General features: G+C 48.2%; 1 protein-coding gene across 2 annotated transcripts in view; it reads right to left on the minus strand.

The window, feature by feature from the left end:
• The window catches only part of MFGE8 (milk fat globule EGF and factor V/VIII domain containing), a 19,370-nt gene extending 9,628 nt beyond the window's left edge, over positions 1-9,742 (minus strand). Inside the window, exon 1 of one of the 2 annotated variants that reach the window (XM_077774297.1) lies at positions 9,565-9,742. In XM_077774297.1, coding sequence (XP_077630423.1) covers positions 9,565-9,727 — 163 coding nt within the window. In that variant the 5' untranslated portion in view covers positions 9,728-9,742. Of the gene's footprint in view, positions 1-2,075; positions 2,180-9,564 lie in introns of those variants that run through there. The other variant, XM_077774298.1, reaches the window with a different exon arrangement.
• Positions 9,743-18,585: the final 8,843 nt, after the last annotated feature.

Consider the following 18,585-nt stretch of genomic DNA (forward strand, 5'->3'; position numbering starts at 1 on the left):
TAAGTGGGAACAGGAAGACAGAGCTGAAAAGGTAGGTAGGTAGGTAGGTAGGTAGGTAGGTAGGTAGGTAGGGGCCCAGACCCACAGGGACCTTAGAAATGAATGCTATTCATTCCTCTTAATCTTCAGCTTCCACCATTTTCCACGCGGGGGGCGGGGGGGAGCAAGAATCAGAGTTTCAAGTGTGAGAGGGCAGGGGGGAAGCCATTTCCCATCCTGGGAAGGAGGACCCGGAGAAAAGTCCATCTGCAGAGATGTGGATGCCCCCTCCAGGGCAGGCATGCATCTTGGGGCTACACAAACACCCCTCTGGCTCCACGGTGGGAATGTGACAGCGGTGGGTAGGGGAGAAGCCGGGAGAGCATCTAGGAGGCTGCCACAGGCCTCCTAGTGAGAAAGTCTGATGGAAGGGGTGAGGGGGACGGGAGATTTGCGAAACACTGTGGAGGTAAGAGAAGGGCTGGACAGGACTCAGAGCTTCTGGCAAGCGGGTGGGGGCCCTTCTAGCCGCCCTTAGCATCCCAGAAGGGCCGACCCCATCATTCGGAGTACAACATCAGAAATCGCTTTTGCTGCCCCCAGAGTTGTGCTGTCCCGGGGGGCGGGGGGCGGGGACCACTCCTGAAATCCCAAAGCACCAGAGAGCTGGGCCCAGCTCAGGAGAAGGGAACAGAGATCACCGTTAATGAGCTCTGAAGCCCTCAGAGCCCCACCTCGGCCCACGCCTGGGAGCTTAAGGCGGCTCCCAATGAGCTATTAGTCACTGGCTTTAAATAGCAGGTTAATCCCCTCCCCTGACCTGGCAGACTGGGGCTGGGGAACGGCCAGGCCAGAGTCCCGGGCCCCTGTCCCAACACAATCAACTCTTCTTGCCCCCAACCAACCGCACCCTGTCTCCCTTCTGCTCCAGGGCAGAGGGGTGGCATGGGGATAAAAAGGAAAGTGAAAGGTGGCCCCGACCCCACCTAGACTGACTCAGCTGCTCACAGCACCCAAGGTCCCTCTCCCGATCACCCTGCACAAAACCACCTTTGGGATTTCAGAGTCCTGCCTTTGGGGAGATTTCCCCCAGGGACATTTTGCCAGAGGTCAGGTTGTGGGGACAGAGAGGAGCGGAAACGGATTCTTCCGAGATCCAGCTGCCTCTCGGGGGTACGCGGAGAGCCACCGGTGCCCAAGCGCGTGTGGGAGCTTGAAGTGCTCTTAAGGCTCCGGCTCCCNNNGTGGGGGGGGTGTCCAGATTGTCACAGGGAGGCCGCTCCAGGGCTCAGCTGGGACCACTCCCTTGCCTTCTTTGAGAAAACGATGCAGCGGGTGCCTGAAGAGCGCCCACGCTGGGCACCTTCTCCCAGCCCTGGAGGGGCCGGGGCGGCCCCGGGACCAGCCTGCAAGGGGACCAGCTGTGCGCGGGAGGCCTCCCAGGCCGGGGAGGAGCCAGGAAGATAGAGCAGCGCGCCAAGGCCGCGGGAGGGAGTCCGGAGCCACCAGCCCAGGCGGCAGCCCTCTCCAAGTCCCTCCCCGCGCTCTCAGCCCCCCTTCGGGGCCCCACCCCGAGCCCCGTCCCTTCCTCCGCCTCCCCACCCCTCGCTTATCCGACCAGACACCTACAAGCGGGGATGCAAAATTCCAATGAACAGACGCGCCGCCACAGCTCGGGAGGGATTTGCCCAAGTTGGCTGCACGAGGCTTGGCAGTCCAACAGTCCTAGAAACTTCCAGGTGGAAGATGCGCGAGAGTCACGCACAGTTCACCGGCCTCATTTTACAGATGGGAAAAGAGAGGTCCTACACAGCAAATTCCTTTGTTATGTGTAAGCCACATCCCGGGGGACCGCTGGGCTGTCACCCGGTGTCCGCGATCCCCGGCCACGAACGCCCGGGGCGCAGAGAGCGCATCCCCGCCCGCGCGCATCCCCGCCCGCGCCCGGCGCGCAGCCGGAGAAGCCGCCCCTCCGCACGGCCCCGGCTCTCTGCCCAAGTTTGTAAACAGTGGAGCTGGAGGGAGGGCGCCGCGGCGAACTTCCGAGCGGAGCGGAGAGGAGGGGCGAGGCCCAGAGGGCGGCGCGATCGACTCACCGGAGGAGGCGAGGAGTCCCGGGGCGCAGAGGAGCACGCCGCAGAGCGCGGCCAGCAGGCGGGGGCCCGGCATGCCGTGGGGACGCGCGCACGGACCGGGCGCTTCGGCCNCTTTCAATTTAAGACTTAAAAAAAGATGCTTAGCCTTTATTCATAATGAGAAAATACAAATTAAAAGCACAGGGAGTGCTAGGTTTCGATGATCAGATTGGCAAGTGTTGGATTATTACGCGCTGTTAGCGCGAGGCTGTGGGGGACCGGCCGCAGCACGCGTGTGGGAGGCACTGTAAATTGGTTCGACTTCCCCAGAGGGCTACTGGGTAATCCCTATCGAAGTGACCGAGACCCTGAGACCCTGAGACCCTGAGACCCTGAGACCCTGAGACCCTGAGACCCGAGACCCAGCAATTCCACTGGGAGTCGTTCCACCCGAATTCACATGGGTAAAAAGACATCTACACAAAGAGATTCTAGCATATCAGAGCAGCATTTTTTGAAATGATAAAAGCCTAGCAAGGGAATTGGCAAACTTTGTCTATAAGGTGTCCCATAGAAAACATTTTAGGATTTGCTGGCTGTAAGGTCCCCAGGGCCACTCTTGGTCTATTCGCCAACTTAGCAGGGAAGCAGCTAGAGACAGTCTCCCAGGACAGGTGTGCAGTGGTTGCTTAAGGGATCAGAAACCGGGGGGTCAAGGTGGGAAGAGACTCCTTTGTTACACTGACTTTTATCTAAATGATTTTTTTAACCATATGTAAATATTATATATTTGCAAATAATTTTAATAATGGTATTCCAGTCAGATTAGCCAAAAAGAAGAGAAAGAAGAAAAAATCCAGACCTCTCCCTTACCAGCTATGTTGAGACCTAGATTAGGAGTAGAATTGGAGCTAGCTACGGGCAGAAGGCCCTTCTTAAAACCATTCAGAAAGAACAAAACTATAGGGGCGCCTGGGTGGCTCAGTGGGTTAAGCCTAGGACTTCAGCTCAGGTCATGATCTTGGGGTTTGGGAGTTTGAGCCCCACATTGGGCTCTGTGCTGACAGCTCTGAGCCTGGATCCTGCTTTGGATCTGTGTCTTATTCTCTGTACCTCCCCTGCACATGCTGTGTCTGTCTCTCTCTCAAAAAGAAACTTAGAATTTTTTTAAAAGAAATTAAAGACCCAGATAAGTGGAAAGTCATCCTTGTTCATGGATTGGAAGACTTCTGTTGGTAAGATGGGAATGTACAAGTTCAACACAGTCCCTATCAAAATTTCAGCTGTCCTTTTTGCAGAAATCAAGCTGATCCTAGAATTACTATGAAAGTGGATGGAACCTGGAAGAGCTAAAGCAATCTTGCATGGGGGAAAAAAGTTGGAAGACTCCTGCTTCCAATTCAAAACGTACTACAGCACTACAGTCCTCAAGACCGTGTGGTCCTGGCCCAAGGGCAGACAGATAGATCAATGGAATAGAATGAAGAGTCCAAAAATGAATCCGTGTATCTACGATCAATTGATTTTCAACAATGGGGCCAAGAGCATTCAGTGGGGAAAGAGCAATTTTTTCAGCAAATTATTCTAGAATAACTAGATAGGCACAAAAGCATAAAGGCAGACTCCCTGATCACACTTATCACAAAAACTAACTCAAAATAGATCAAAGACCTACATAGAAGGCCTAAAACTATAAAATTCTTGGAAGAGAACAGATAGCGTTGCCTAATCCAAGCTCCCAACAATTTCTGTCTTAGAACACAGGAACAACCAAAGGAAAGAACAGATTAACTGAACTGCATCAAAATGTAAAATATTTATGCTTCAAAGAACACAATCAAAAAGGTGAGATGATATCCCACAAAATGATACTTGTACATTGTGTGTATGACCAGGGTCTATGTCCAGAATATTAGAATACTCATAACTTGTAACACAACAACAAAGGACAACCCAGTTTTAAAACGGACAAAGAATTTGGATAGATATTTCTCCAAAGATATACAAGTAACCAATAAGCACATAAAAAGATGCTTAACATCATTAGTCATCAGGAAAATGGGAATCAAAAATAAAAACCTCATGAGCTACCACTTACCACACCCACCAGGGTGGCTATAATCAAAAAAAGATAATAACAAGTGTTAGTGAAGATTAGAGAAATTGGAACTTTTGTGTGTTACTGGTGGGATTATAAAATGGTGCAGACACTGAAAAACAGTTTGGCAGTTTCTCAAGAGGTTAAACAGAACGTTATCATATGACCCAGAAATTCTACTCCTGGATATATCCCCAAGAAAACTGAAAACATGTTCATGCAGAAACTTGTACACAAATGTTCATAACAACATTACTAGACAATAACTGGGAAACCACCCAAATGTCCATCACGGATGGGGGATAAACCAAGTAGCATATACCCATCTATCCATACAATGCACTATTCTTGAGCCATAAAAATAAATGAAGGGGCACCTGGGTGGCTCTGTGGGTTAAGCATCTGACTCCTGATTTCAGCTCAGGTCATGATCTCTCAGTCTGTGAGTTTGAGCCCCACATCGGGCTCCGTGCTGAGAGCTCAGAGCCTGGAGCCTGTTTCAGATTCTGTGTCTCCCTCTCTCTCTGCCTCTCCCCCACGCACACTCTCTCTCTCTCTCTCTCTCTCTCAAAAGTAAATAAACATTAAATTTTTTTTTTAAATACAGATGACGACGATACATTCCAGAGCAAATAAATCACAATCCCTGAGGAGTCTAGGAATGAGTACTTTTTAAACCTCCCCAGAGGAGGCTAGTATGAAGCTAATAAGAGAACCATTGGCTAGACTCACTGAGGAAACAGACGAAAGACTAGGCCTTGGGACAAGGGGCTGACAGGGTTTTAACAGGTGGAAGGAAGGCTAGCGAGTGGAGGGGATTTTCTTGTATGATCTGACCCGTGTAGAGTTCAGTGGGCTAGTAATAGTTCCTTGGTCTGAACAGTTTTCTTACCCAATACTAGAGGATTCCAGTATTATTTGGTTGGATTTTCTATCCATAGTATCATATCATGATCATCTGACAGAGGGGGTCCACTTAAAAGTTTCAGACTTTTGTTCATATACAGGAGACCAGGTATACTTTTATATTTTAGTCATGTCCCTACACAATCAGAGCATATACTGTCTTCCAGAAACATTTTTTAAAAAGTTTTTATTATTGAGACAGAAATAGAGCATGAGTGGGGGAAGGGCAGAGAGAGAGGGAGACACAGAATGCGAAGCAGGCTCTGAGCTGTCAGCCTGACACAGGGGCTCAAAACCACGAACCGTGAGATCATGACCTGAGCTGAAGTCGGATGCTTAACTGTCTGAGCCACCCAGGCAGGTGCCCCTCTGTCTTCCAGAAACTTAACAGAAGTCAATTAAATTGACAAAACTCGAAGGCGATGGTGCCGTGGAGAAATAAAACTTACCCAGTCGATTCAGTCCTGAATCACAGTCTGACTATAGCAGGACCTACAAAACTTGACCTTGTATTCTGCTTGGGGCAAATTCACGGCAAGGAAATTACCCAAGTAAAAAGCAATGTACAAAGATTCACATGGTACCACTATTTACGGTTTTGAAACACTAGTAACAGTCCAAACTGCCCAGAGGTGAAGACCTAACCTGCCAGGACACAGCCCATGTGTCTGTAACCAGTGAACGGGTGTGGAAGTTTGCACGCAGAAGGATGTGAGCTGAAATCACGGAATGCCCGTCTACAGCCTCCATACCCACCAAGTGCACACCTTGGGTGAAAAGTCCTTCCCACAGAGACGAGTGTCTATGTGAAGACAAAAATTGAAGGGGAGTTGAGTCACGAATGGGCCAAAAAAAAAAAAACAGGTCCCATGATTCCACTTCCAGGAACCATGGTACCCACACTCACGGACAGAACCCCAGGGGCGGGGGGGGGAGCCTTGGGGGAGGGGAGCTGCCGTTCAGCGGGTGCAGAGTTTCCATTCTGCAAAATGGAAAAGTTCTGGAGATTCTGTTTCACTGCAGTGCAGATGAAACACCACTGAACTGTATACTTAAAGATGATCAAGATGGCAAATTTTATGTGTTTTTTACCACAATAAAAAAGAACATTTTTCTTTTTTTTGTTACAAAGAGTTTATGGTCAAGTTGGTTTCCATAGAACATTAATTTTTAGAAAGAGAGAGGGGTGCCTGGGTGGCTCAGTCAGTTAAGCATCCGACTCTAGATTTTTGCTCTGATCACAATCTCCTGATTGGTGAGATCAAGCCCTGTATCAGGCTCTGCGCTGTAAGCCTGCATGGGATATTCTCTCTCTCTCTCTCTCTCTCTCTCTCTCCCCCCCCATTCATGCTCTAAATAAACAAATAATAAAAAATAAAAATTTTTGGCTTTTTTAAATAAAGGATCTGAGAAAGGAACAGAACAGAGAGCCCAGAAATTGACCAACACAGTCCACTGAGTTTTGACAAAGGGCCATGCAACTCCGTGCAGAAAGGAGAGTCTTCACAACAGGTAGCTGGGACAACCAGAGGTCTGTGTGCCCAAAAATCAAATCAAAATCAAACTTGACACCTTGTACAAAGTTTAACTCAAAATGGACCATAGACCTAATGGTTAAACACATGAAACTATAAGGCTTCTGGAAGAAAACAGAAGAAAACTTGCATTGTCTTTGGTTCAGTGCAGAGTTTTAAGTATGATACCAAAGTAGGGTCCATGAGAAAAGGGTCAATATACAAAATGGATTTTATCAAAAGTAAACTGCTCTGTGAAAGACCCCGTTAAGAGAATTAAGAGACTGGTAGGAAATATTTGCAAATCCCTATCTAATAAAGAGCATGTATCCAGAATAAGTAAAGAAATCTTAAAACACAAAAATAAAACATGAAGTTCATGGGTGGCTCAGTCAGTTAAGCGTCTGACTCTTGATTTCGGCTCAGGTCATGATCTATCCCTTCCTGAGTTCGAGCCCCACATTAGGCTTTGGGCTAACAGCACACCAAGTCTGCTTGGAATTCTCTCTCTCCCCTCTCACTGCCTCTTCCTTGACTCATGTTCACGTGTCCACTTTCTCTCTCTTCCAAAATAAATAAACTTAAGAAGAAACTTAAAAAACCCTTCCATTAAAAACAAAACAAAAAAAGACGTGTGGCACCTAGGTGGCTCAGTCAGTTAAGCATCTGACTTTGACTCCTGTCATGAACTCACTTTCATGAGTTCAAGCCCCATGTCAGGTTCTGTGCTGACAGCTCAGAACCTGGAGCCTGCTTCGGATTCTGTGCCTCCCTCTCTCTCTCTCTGCCCCTCTGCCCTTCCCCTGCTCACACTCTGTCTCTCTCTCAAAAATAAAAGATTAAAAAAACTTTTTTGAATAAGATGAAAACACAAAACCCAATTTTTAAAATGAGTAAAAGATCTACCCTGAGCATGAAGCCTGTTTAAGATTCTCTCTCTCTCTCTCTCTCTCTCCCCCTCCCCCTCCCTCTGCCCCTCTTCCTCACTTGTGCTTTTTCTCTCTCTAAAATTTTTTTTAATGTTTTATTTATTTCTAGGAGAGAGAGAGAGACAGCGTGAGCAGNTAAGGAAATAAAAACAGCTATGTTTTTATGTTTTATGTAAACAGCGATGAAATGTCACCGCATACCTATTGGAATGGCTAAAATCCCAAAAACTTGACCACAGCAAATGCTGAGAGCAACGCAGCACCTCGAGAAGTTTCGTTTGTCGCTCAGGAGAATGCACAATGGTGCGGCCACTGGAGAAGACTGTTTGTCATCTCTTGTTAAGCTAACCGCACACTTAACCATATGACCCCGAAGCAAGCACGCTAGTCATCAAAAACCTAGAAGNTTCCCTCCCCTAGAAATAAATAAAAATATTAAAAAAAAAAAAACCTAGAAGCACGCAAGTTGTCTTTCGGGAGGGAAATGGACCATGTAGAGAATGACCATATACAATGGAAGATTGTTCGGTGAGAAAAGGACTAAGCTATGGATTCACACAACACGAATAAATCTGAAATGCAGAGGGGAGGCCGGGGGCATTCCAGGTGGTGCGATTACCCTGTATGATCCGGGGCTGGTAGATACGGATTTGGCATCCGCCCAGCGTCCGGTAAAATTTACACCCAGAAATGGAGTTTTCACGTGTGCACACTTAAAAGGTTGGGAGACTCCAGGATATAAATGCATTGCAAACATGTGCCATGACTTCACTGTAAGTAGTTGGGGGGCTGTGGTGGTGCGGGGAACGGAGGGGTGGGTAATGGAGAGGAATCAATCTAAGTAACTTTGGAAAGATGGTGTTTTAACCAAAAACCATGAGGCTAAAGACCAGAAGAACTGATCGTAACCGCTGAAGCCTAGAGGCAGTGAAGTTGTTCTTCCCAGAGACGCGGGCCGACAATTCTGACCCTGCCGTGCCCCTTTCCTGGCGTTAGATGAGGCACTGGATGGGGGACTCAGGTTCCCATGGCTGGAGAAAGTTCTAGGTAAGCAAGGAGGACAAAGCACATCGTGCTGGGTTTCTCAGAGACCTCGATACGAATTCATGCTTAGGGGCGCCTGGGTGGCTCAGTCAGTTAAGCCTCCGACTTCGGTTCAGGTCGTGATCTCATGGTAGGTTCAAGCCCTTCGTCGGGCTCTGTGCTGACAGTTCAGAGCCTGGGGCCTGTTTCAGAGTCTGTGTCTCCCTCTCTCTCTGGCCCTCCCCTGCTCACGCTGTCTCTCTCTCACTCAGAAATAAATAAAACATTTAAAATTTTTTTAATGAATTCATGCTTAAAAAATTTTTACTCAATTAGGTAGGCTCCGTGTCCAACACGGGGCTCGAACTCATGACTCAGAGATCAAGAGTTGCCTGCTCTACTAACTGAGCCAGGCAGGTGCCCAGTATGAAGTCATGTTTAATTCAATTTAGATACAGATGAAAGGTACAGAAATAATTATAAATACGTGCATATACACGCATAGGTGCATATACACGGGTTACAATGCATATGTGTATTTCCTAGCTCTGTCTACTGACAGGGACTAGAAGAAGCGACAGCCCAGTGCTCAGAACTTGGTCTGTATTACATGTTTCTAATGAAAGAAATCGGGGGTTTTGGAGAAATAGCCAATTCTGCAGCTAGGGCAGGGAGAACACAAGATGGACCTGAAGCATCCAGAAAGTTCTCCACAAAACAGAAAGATGGGGCATCTGGGTGGCTCAGGCAGTTGAACGTCCGACTTCAGCTCAGGTCATGATCTCACAGTTCATGGGTTTGAGCCTCGCATCAGGCTCTGTGCTGACAGCTCAGAGCATGGAACCTGCCACGAGTTCTCTGTCTNGGCGAATCAGTTCAAGTGAGGGAAGCACCCAGCTTTCCAACCAGCATGGAGAGTTTCCAGGGCGATGCTGGTGATGGCGGGGGAGGTGCAGGGGACCCTGGGCTGCAGCCGGTGATGGTAGCGGACGTGCAGGGGACCCCGGCGCGGAGTGGAGGCCGCAGCCCAAGGCAGGTACCTTTCTCGGTCTCATTGCAGATGAGGCCTGTGAAGCCTTCGGGGCAGAGGCAGTAGAAGGGGGTGTTGTCCTGGCCCAACAGGCAAGTCCCACCATTGAGGCACTGGCTAGAGTCACAGAAGTCCCCTGCAATGGCAGTCCGGATGCAAGAACAGCAAGTCATTCAGTGAATACCGGGGTGGGGTGAGGCGGGGAGCTACCGCGTGCAGGCCGGGTCCCTGAGACTGAGAACCCAGGTGTGGTCTGGTGGGCGTGGCCACAAGAAGCCACTGGACAGGGGGACAGTCACTAGGTGATGAAGAGGCTTCAGGAGCTCTGACCAGAAGGGGGCAGGAAGGGCCACCGGAGGTGTGGCTTCTGCCCGAGTTGGAAGTTTTTGCAGAGCAGACACGTGAGCTGGGTCTAAAAGATGGAGTGGAGCGTGCCAGGATGGGGAGTGAGGAAAGAACATTCTAAAGTAGAGCAGAAGCACAGGGGGCGTGTGGTTAAGTGGGAAACAGGAAGACAGAGCTGAAAAGGTAGGTAGGTAGGTAANAGCCTCGCATCAGGCTCTGTGCTGACAGCTCAGAGCATGGAACCTGCCACGAGTTCTCTCTCTCTCTCTCCCCCTCTACCGCTCATGTTCTGTCTCTGTCTCTCAAAAATAAACACTAAAAAATATTTTTAATTAAAAAAAAAACAGGATGAGGGCATGTGAAGAGGATAAAAAAGCTAAACTAAAAGAATTCCCAATGAGGCTCCTGGGTAGCTCAGTTGCTTAAGCATCTGACTTCAGTTCAGGTCATGATCTCACAGTTTGGGAGTTCAAGCCTCTCATCGGGCTCTCTGCTGTCAACAAAGAGCTGGATTTGGATCTTCCGTCTCCCTCTCTCTGCTTTTCCCCCACTTGTGCGTGCTTTCTCTCTCCAAATAACAATAAACATTAGAACATAATAATAATTTAAAAAATCAGCGTTCATAATCACAATGGGAAAAAGGTAGACAACCAAATAATGAGGTATTAGATTATAACCCAAAGTATAAAATAAGTATCCATGAGTCCATAGCAGTATAAAGGATTGAATGAATGAATGAATGAAAACAAATCTTTCTTATAGAAGAAAGAGGTAGAGTTTACTGGCTCTCCCCTCACTTTGAGCACAGACTGTGCTCAGTGACTTGTTTCCAAAGAGTAAAGTATAAGACGTATTTTTTTCCAGTGGAATAAAGTTTCAGAAAAAGTACCTTCTTCTTTCCCCAGGTGATCAAGGCAAACATGTCAGTGACGAGTCCCATGGGCAGCATTGTCCGAAACAATATCACAAGAAGTATACCTTACCTCTGTAGTCTTTCTCCCAAGACCCCATAACCCTGGTATAACCTTCGGAAAAACATCGGAAAAACACCGGACAAACCAAGCCACCAAGCCACCAACCCACCGCAGAGCTATCCAAGTCTAGTCCCAGACCAGAGGAGATGAAAGAACCTGATGGTATAAGTGTATGTGGCATTCTGGGCGCCATCTTGGAACAGAAGGGTGTTATTGGAAAAGGTAGTGATATCCGAATAAAATATGGAGGGTAGGTCATAGTAATGTGCCCGTTGGCTTCTCAGTTGTGACAAATGTGTAGTGATGAAGTAAGCCTGACAACGGGGGATACTGGGTAAGGGATNAATCCGAATAAAATATGGAGGGTAGGTCATAATAATGTGCCAACGTTGGCTTCTCAGTTGTGACAAATGTGTAGTGATGAAGTAAGCCTGACAACGGGGGATACTGGGTAAGGGATGGATAGACAGGGACTCTCGAACTGTCTTCACAAAGTTTCTATAGATATGAAAGTACTCCAGGGGCGCCTGCGTGGTTACGTAAGCATCTGACTTCACCTCAGGTCAGGATCTCAGTTTGTGAGTTCGAGCCCCGGGTCAAGCTCTGTGCTGACAGCTCAGAGCCTGGAGCCTGTTTTGGATTCTGTGTCTCCCTCTCTCTCTGCCCCTCCCCTGCTCATACTGTCTGTCTCTCTCTCTCTCTCTCTCTCTCTCAAAAATAAATAAACATTAAAAAAAAAATACTCTAAAACTTTCCAAGGTGGGTGGGGCTTGAGAAGGCACAGGCTCCTTGCTGATTGGCCACGAGCACAGGGGCCGCATAACTGGGCAGGTGGACAGGGAAGAGAGAGGAACCCAAAGAAGCTGCAAAGTCCGAGTGGGCTGCGGGGGCAGGGTCTTGTCCGCTGCCTTCGAATCCCGGCTCTGCCTTATGTCAAGTGGGTGATTTGGGGCAAATTCTTTGCTCTCAAAAAACCTAATGCCCAACATGATGGCGGTAGGAGGTGGGGCTTTGGAAGGTACTTTGCTCTTGAGAGTGGACCCCTCATGAATGGGATTGGCCTCTCATAAAAGAGGCCAGAGAGTTCCTTTCCCCCTTCCAGCACATAAAGGACTCAGCAAGAAGGCACCTACCGTCTATGAACCTGAAAATCAGGCCCTTGCTAGGCACCGAATCTGCTGGTAACGTAATCTCGGACTTCCCAGCCTCAAGAACTGTGAGAAGTACATTTCCGTTATTTATAAACTACCCAATCTCTGATGTTTTGTAATAGCAGCAAGAACGGGCTAAGACATCCTTCCACCTCTCTGAGCCTCAGTTTTCTCCTCCGTAAAATGGAGCAATAGTAATACTTTCCTGATGGTCTCCACTTTGAGGCTGATAATGACATCTCTGTACATGTCTTTAGGTGAGCATCTGCGCACGTAACTGTTGAAATATTTACCTAAGAGTTGCTAGATCAGAAGGCATGCATGTGCTCAGCTGCGGTAGATACCTCCCAACGGTGTTTCGAAGTGGTGGTACCCGTCCGAGAGATTTCACATATTTAATTTTGCAGAGAATGAAATCCACAGTCACTCTACCTGTGACTTTACCAGTCACTCAGAAAATGGAAAGTTGAGAAAAAGAAACCAAACACAAAAGAGAACATGTTCTGGGGCACCTGGGTGGTTTGGGTGGTTAAGCGTCTGACTTAAGTCATGATCTCATGGTCATGAGATCGGGCCCCACATCCGTCTCCATGCTGGGCATGGGGCCTGCTTAAGATTTTCTCTCTTTCTGTCTCTGCCCCCCGCCAAAAAATAAGTAATATATATATATATATATATATATATATATATATATATAAAGAAAAGTGTGTGTTCTGTAATTGTGTGTACGTGTGTGTGTATACACATATTTTACATATATGATAAAACTAACCAATGGCTTAGAAGTCAGAATAGTGGTTACTCTTGGTGGATGGCTAGGGACTGACAGAGGGTCTCTTGGGGGCTGGAAATGTTCTGTTTCTTGCTCTGGTGGCTACAGGGTGTGTTCACTATGTGAAAATCCACCAAAGTTTGTGTTTTGAATATGTGGCACATTTTGGGGAAAATTTATATTAAAGAAGATTCTAAGGGGGCGCCTGGGTGGTTCAGTCGGTTAAGCATCTGACTTCGGCTCAGGACATGATCTCATGTCCGTGGGTTCGAGCCCCACGTCGGGCTCTGTGCTGACAGCTCAGAGCCTGGAGCCTGCTTCAGATTCTGTGTCTCCCTCTCTCTCTGCCGCTCCCCTGCTTGCTCACTCTGTCTCTCAAAATAAAGATATAAAAGAAATTTTTTTAAAGAAGATTCTAGGGGCATGTGGGTGGCTCAGTTGGTAAAGCATTCTACTCCTGACCTGGCTGCCAGGTGGAGAATGGTTCTAGAGAAATGAGAGAGAACCAGAGACCAGCGAGGAGGCTCGAGCAGTGGTGCAGGGGAGAGACGGTGGTTGCTAGGGGCAGTGGGGCTGAGGCGTGGGGAGCCGTAAAGAAAGGCTAAACGCTGGAAGTATTTTGGAAGCTGAGCTGACAAGACTTGCAGGTAAACAAGATGTATGGGATTAGGCAAGAGAGAAGTCAAGGATGACACTCAGGCTCTGGCCTGACCAACTGAGTAGAAGGCAGTGACTTTTACTGAAATAAATTGTCTGTCACTCATCTCTCATCCACACCCCTGAGGCTCCTATTCTCCAGGCCTGGGCATAGTGCCCAGCAAGAGAAAGGAAGCACCCCAAAACTATTTATGGAATGAATGAAATGACTTTCCCCGCTGGGCAGACCCAGAACCAGGGGGTGGAGGGGATGCGAAGCAGATTATATACAAGAGAAGGAAGGGCTTAAGTCACAGGGATAAAAGGCACAGAATAGAAATGTGGCCAATGATACTGTGATGCTGCTGTGTGGTGACAGTGGGGACGGTGTTTGCCAGTATAACGTGTTGTACTCCTGAAACTGACGTGACATCGTGTGTCAAATATCCTCAAATAAGAATCTTTTTCAGTTTATTTTATTGGGGCGCCTGGGTGGCTCAGTCACTTAAGTATCTGACCTCCGCTCAGGTCACGATCTCCTGCTCATGAATTCAAGCCCCGCGTCAGGCTCTGTGCTGACAGCTCAGAGCCTGGACCTGCTTCGGATTCTGTGTCTCCTTCTCTCTCAGCCCCTCCCCAGCTCATGTGCTCGCTCTCGCGCTCTCTCTCTCTCTCTCTCTCAAAATAACTAAACATTTAGGGGTGCCTGGGTAGCTTAGTCGGTTAAGCGTTCGACTTTTGCTTAGGTCATGATCTCGCAGTTCATGGGTTCGGGCCCCGCGTCGGGCTCTGTGCTGACAGCCAGCTCAGAGCCTGGAGCCTGTTTCAGTCTGTGACTCCCTCTCTCTCTGACCCTCCCCTGCTCACGCTGTCTCTCTCTCTGTCTCTCTCTCTCTCCTAGAAATAAATAAAACATTAAAAAAAAATAAACATTTAAAATATTTTATTTATTTTTAAGAGAGAACAGGGGAGGGGCAGAGAGAGAGAATCCCAAGCAGGTTCCACACTGTCCACACAGCACCCTATGTGGGGCTCAAACTCACAAACCTTGAGATCCTGACCCAAGCTGAAATCAAGGATTGGACACTTAACCGACTGAGCCACCCAGGCGCCCCTCAAATAAAAATAATTTTTAAAAAGAGAGAGAGGAGCGTATGGCTGGCTCCGCTGGTAGAGCACGAAACTCGATCTCGGGGGTTGGGAGATTGACCCCCATGTTGGGTGTGGAGCCTATTTAAAAAAAAATTAGGGAAGGTTTAAAAATAATAATTACTCAGCACTTCTCCCTGCTGTTCGTAAAAATAAATAAAAAGAATAATTAAAAGACAAAGAAGCATTCCCCAGTGGTGGTAGCTGTGTCCGCAATGAGGGGGGAGGGGGGCGGACAGCCATCAGGGGTAGTGGCCTCCCTGAGAGCGAAGGGATTGAAGCAAAGGGCGCGTGTTAGGATAGAGTAGGTGAGGGGCAGGGAGGCCAGGGGAGCTCCGAGGTCTACACCACCTCCAGGATGCTGGTTTATGATTACCCATCAGCACTCCCCAGCTCCAAACAAGAGCAGAGGAGGGAAGGGCTTCCCGGCGCGGGCTCCGTCCCCTGCTGTCCACCATTGGTGACCGCAGGCATCACGTGAGCTTGAGCAGAGCTGCCCGGCAGCCCCACGCTCACACCCTCCAAGTCCACACCCCCTTTCCCAAACCAGATGCTCTGAACACACATCATGATCTGTGAACAAACGGCCCGGCCCAGGGACCAAACAACCTCCTTTTGTTTTGAAGCCAGAGACCAAGGGCCAGGGGCCAGTGCTGGCGAATCAATATGCTTTCAGTAGAAAAACGTAAAAGTGTTTTCTCACTGAAACCAAAAGGGCTTGGCCAAATTCTGAGGCTCCTTTATGAGATTTTCTGTCCTTTGGCCGGGGCCTCAGCTGACCGCTGTCCTCACCGATTTCTCCTGAGACTCCCTCGACTCCGACAAAGTTCCTCTTCTCTGATTACCTGCAGCCCTGACCCTCCGACCCAGCCAAGATCTGTTTATAGCAAAGTAGCGCCCTGAGAGGTCTTCTCACCTGGACTGTCTGCTTCTCTGAGACAGGAGCCATGGACGGTACAGAAAGATTTAGATCTGGAACCTGGCTCCTAACCAGCTTCACATCTTACCTGCGTGGTGACCTTTACCAAGCTGCCTCCTCTGCCACCATTATTTTCTTCATGTAAAGCTTGGCTCCTTTCCTCCTTCCCAGGGGGTAGGTGACCTGAGGCAAAGTTGCCTCCTGGGCCCAGAGAGGTCCTAGGAGTCCTCAGCTATGCCACAGGCCCCCATCTGGGCCGGGGGATTTGGTCTGCAGAGTACGAAGGATGTAGAAGAACTGCCTTAGAAAGATCTATTTTTATAGGGCGCTGCTCAAAGCCTTTCTACACGGGCCAGCTGGACATCTGGACAAACCGTCGCATGAATGAGCCCAGAGCAAGGCCGTTTCCGGAAGAACATCCAGTCCTTCCCTGGAAATTGTTTAAAAAAACAAAATTAACCCAAGTAAATTTGATGGTCTAACTGGCTTTATGAAATGATTTGCGCATTGGGCAGCGTCCTGTCTGCTGAGTGGAAAGGAGCTCCGTCAGGCTACAGAAGAGGAACGATTTTAAAGGCAGAGAGAGGAAGGAGGGAGGAAAGGAAAGTATTCACCAAGAATGCATTGTTTGAGGCAAGCTTGTCGGGAGAGTAATGGAAAGGGTCTATCGGTAAACTTGCTAGTGCTGACCAGGAAATTCCACGTTGCCTGGTTAAAGGTTACATTCCTGGGAGGGTCGAAAGTGCGGTTAGGTTAGGTATTAAGTCTTGGTTTACTGATGTGAGGCCTTAACATAAGTGACTCCATTTTGGGTCTGTGGCTTTCATTGGAACACAGTCAAACTTGAAGAAGGCTGGATGGAGTCAGGGCCCCAGATTGGGCAGGGTTGAGAGGTGGTCAGCAAACCGCAGGCCCAGGAGGGTTATTCACTGGCTAATCCCCATACCACCCAACGCCCAATCATCTCCCAGCTGGAAGGGCCTCTCTCTCTCTTTTTTTTTTTTTTTCAAAAACTTTAATGTTTGTTTATTTCTGAGAGAGAGACAGCGTGAGCAGGGGAGGGTCAGAGAGAGAGGGAGACACAGAATCTGAAATAGGCTCCAGGCTCTGAGCTGGCTGTCAGCACAGAGCCCGACACGGGGCTCGAACCCACAAACTGTGAGATCATGACCTGAGCCAAAGTCGGATGCTTAACTGACTGAGCCACCCAGGCGCCTCTGGAAGGGCCTCTCTTTAAGGATCCGGTAGCCTCTTCTAAGCAAAGATCATGGCCCTGTTGGGAAGGGCGTGTCTCCCTTTTCTTACTACTGTCTGTTCCCTTCCAAGCCAGAAGCCCTGCTTGTCAGACGCTCTTTCTGCCATTTCTCACAAGAAAAAGTCAACCCTCTCAATGAACTGAGAGCAGACTTAAAATTTCTGACTTTTGCTCCATACCTACTGCTCTGCAGCTCTGGCCTCAAAGCCGCCTTGAACTCAACCGGAGTCCCAGCAGATGTCAGATGAACTGCCACAACATTGCCGGGTGACTGGGTTGGTCAGCCCAGCCTTTGACAAATTTCAGATCCACCTCTGCACACCTGAAGAGAGCCCAGCTTGGCTGTACGGGGTGACCTCTCACCAGAAAGGGGAGTTTGGACTTCATTTCCTGTCCCAATCCCCATCCACATATGTCGCCAGTGGCCAATAGCCTCCCTACCTACCCCTGACTGTGTTCATTCATTCATTCATTCAAACATATTCATTGAGCAAATGCCAAGTTTGTGTGGTGGGAGGATCCACTCAGAACCTGAGAGCTGATGTAAAGAGTATTTTTTAAATTTTCATTTTATTTTCCTTAAGTAAACCCTATGCCCGACGTGGGGCTTGAATTTATGACCCTGAGATTAAGAGTCACATGTTCTACTGACTGAGCCAGTCAGGGGCCCCAAGAATATTTTAAGCTGAAGACATTTGAGATTTAACAGATGAAGGAAAAAGCCTTCTGGGAGCTTCCATATCTGACTAAAAGCAGAACTTCTAAGAAATGAGGATTGCCATAAATTTCTTCCTCGGGGCAAGTCTATTCCCAGGAAAGTGTGAACCTACTATAAATCCTCTCTCTAGAGGGGTTTTATGGCCCTGAAGACAGAAAAATGATTCATACCTTGATAGACAAACATTATCACAAACATTCTTCCGTCTCCTTTGTTCTAAAGAAATTTCTTCCCATGGAAAATTTTCTCCCCCTTTCCTCTCGCCTACTAAGTTAGATATACAAGCCCCTAATCCTCACCCTCTCATTTGAGTTACTCATCATTAAGCACTCTGATGTGTAAATAAATTATTTTTCATTTGTCAATTGGTCTTTTGTCAGTTTAATTCACAGGCCCTCAGTGACACAACTTAAGAGGGTGAAAGGAAAGTTTTTTTTCCTCCCCAACACTGGTTTGTACTGAATCTTCTTTGACCCTTCAGTTCTCAGCAGGGCCTTGAATCCTAAACCGCTTACCTAGCATTGCCAACCTCTTGATCCTAAAACATTAAACTCTTCTCATGGGGCCCTTGGGGATGTCCCTGTCCCTAGCCTTACTCTCCTGCTGTCCTCACTCTCCAAGTATCTACTCACCTCAGCAGAGGAACTGCCTGGTCTTGAGCTCAGAACCTACTCCTTCCCTAGCACAACCACAGGCGTAGGCCATTTCTCTTTCTGGAAACTAGATTCTAGATTCTACTTGTCTTTCTAGAATCTAGAATGTTGATCGATGCCCTGGGGGCCCCTGCCAGACAGTACGGTGACTTTTGGTGAAAGGGCTTTTGGCACAGAGTCCAGAAGCCTCCAAAACCTCACCAGCAACGTGACTTGCAGAAAATGCCTCATTTTCCCAACAACCCCGCTCCTCATTGCTGAATCAGATACCCCCACATTTCCAGAGGCAGTACCACTTAATCCCGAATGGACAGTGTTCCTGGGGGGATACTGAGTTAGTACTTCACACAACCCTGCCCCAGCCCCTTAAAGGGCCACACACACAAAGACCCATGCCTGAGCTTTGAAATGATCACCTGTAAAGGTGCAATTGCATTCTGAGCGAGGGCTGCCCTAACC

This window comes from Crocuta crocuta, unplaced genomic scaffold (assembly GCF_008692635.1).
Source record: "Crocuta crocuta isolate KB4526 unplaced genomic scaffold, BGI_CrCroc_1.0 scaffold7, whole genome shotgun sequence".
In the NCBI taxonomy this organism is placed as follows: Eukaryota; Metazoa; Chordata; class Mammalia; order Carnivora; family Hyaenidae; genus Crocuta; species Crocuta crocuta.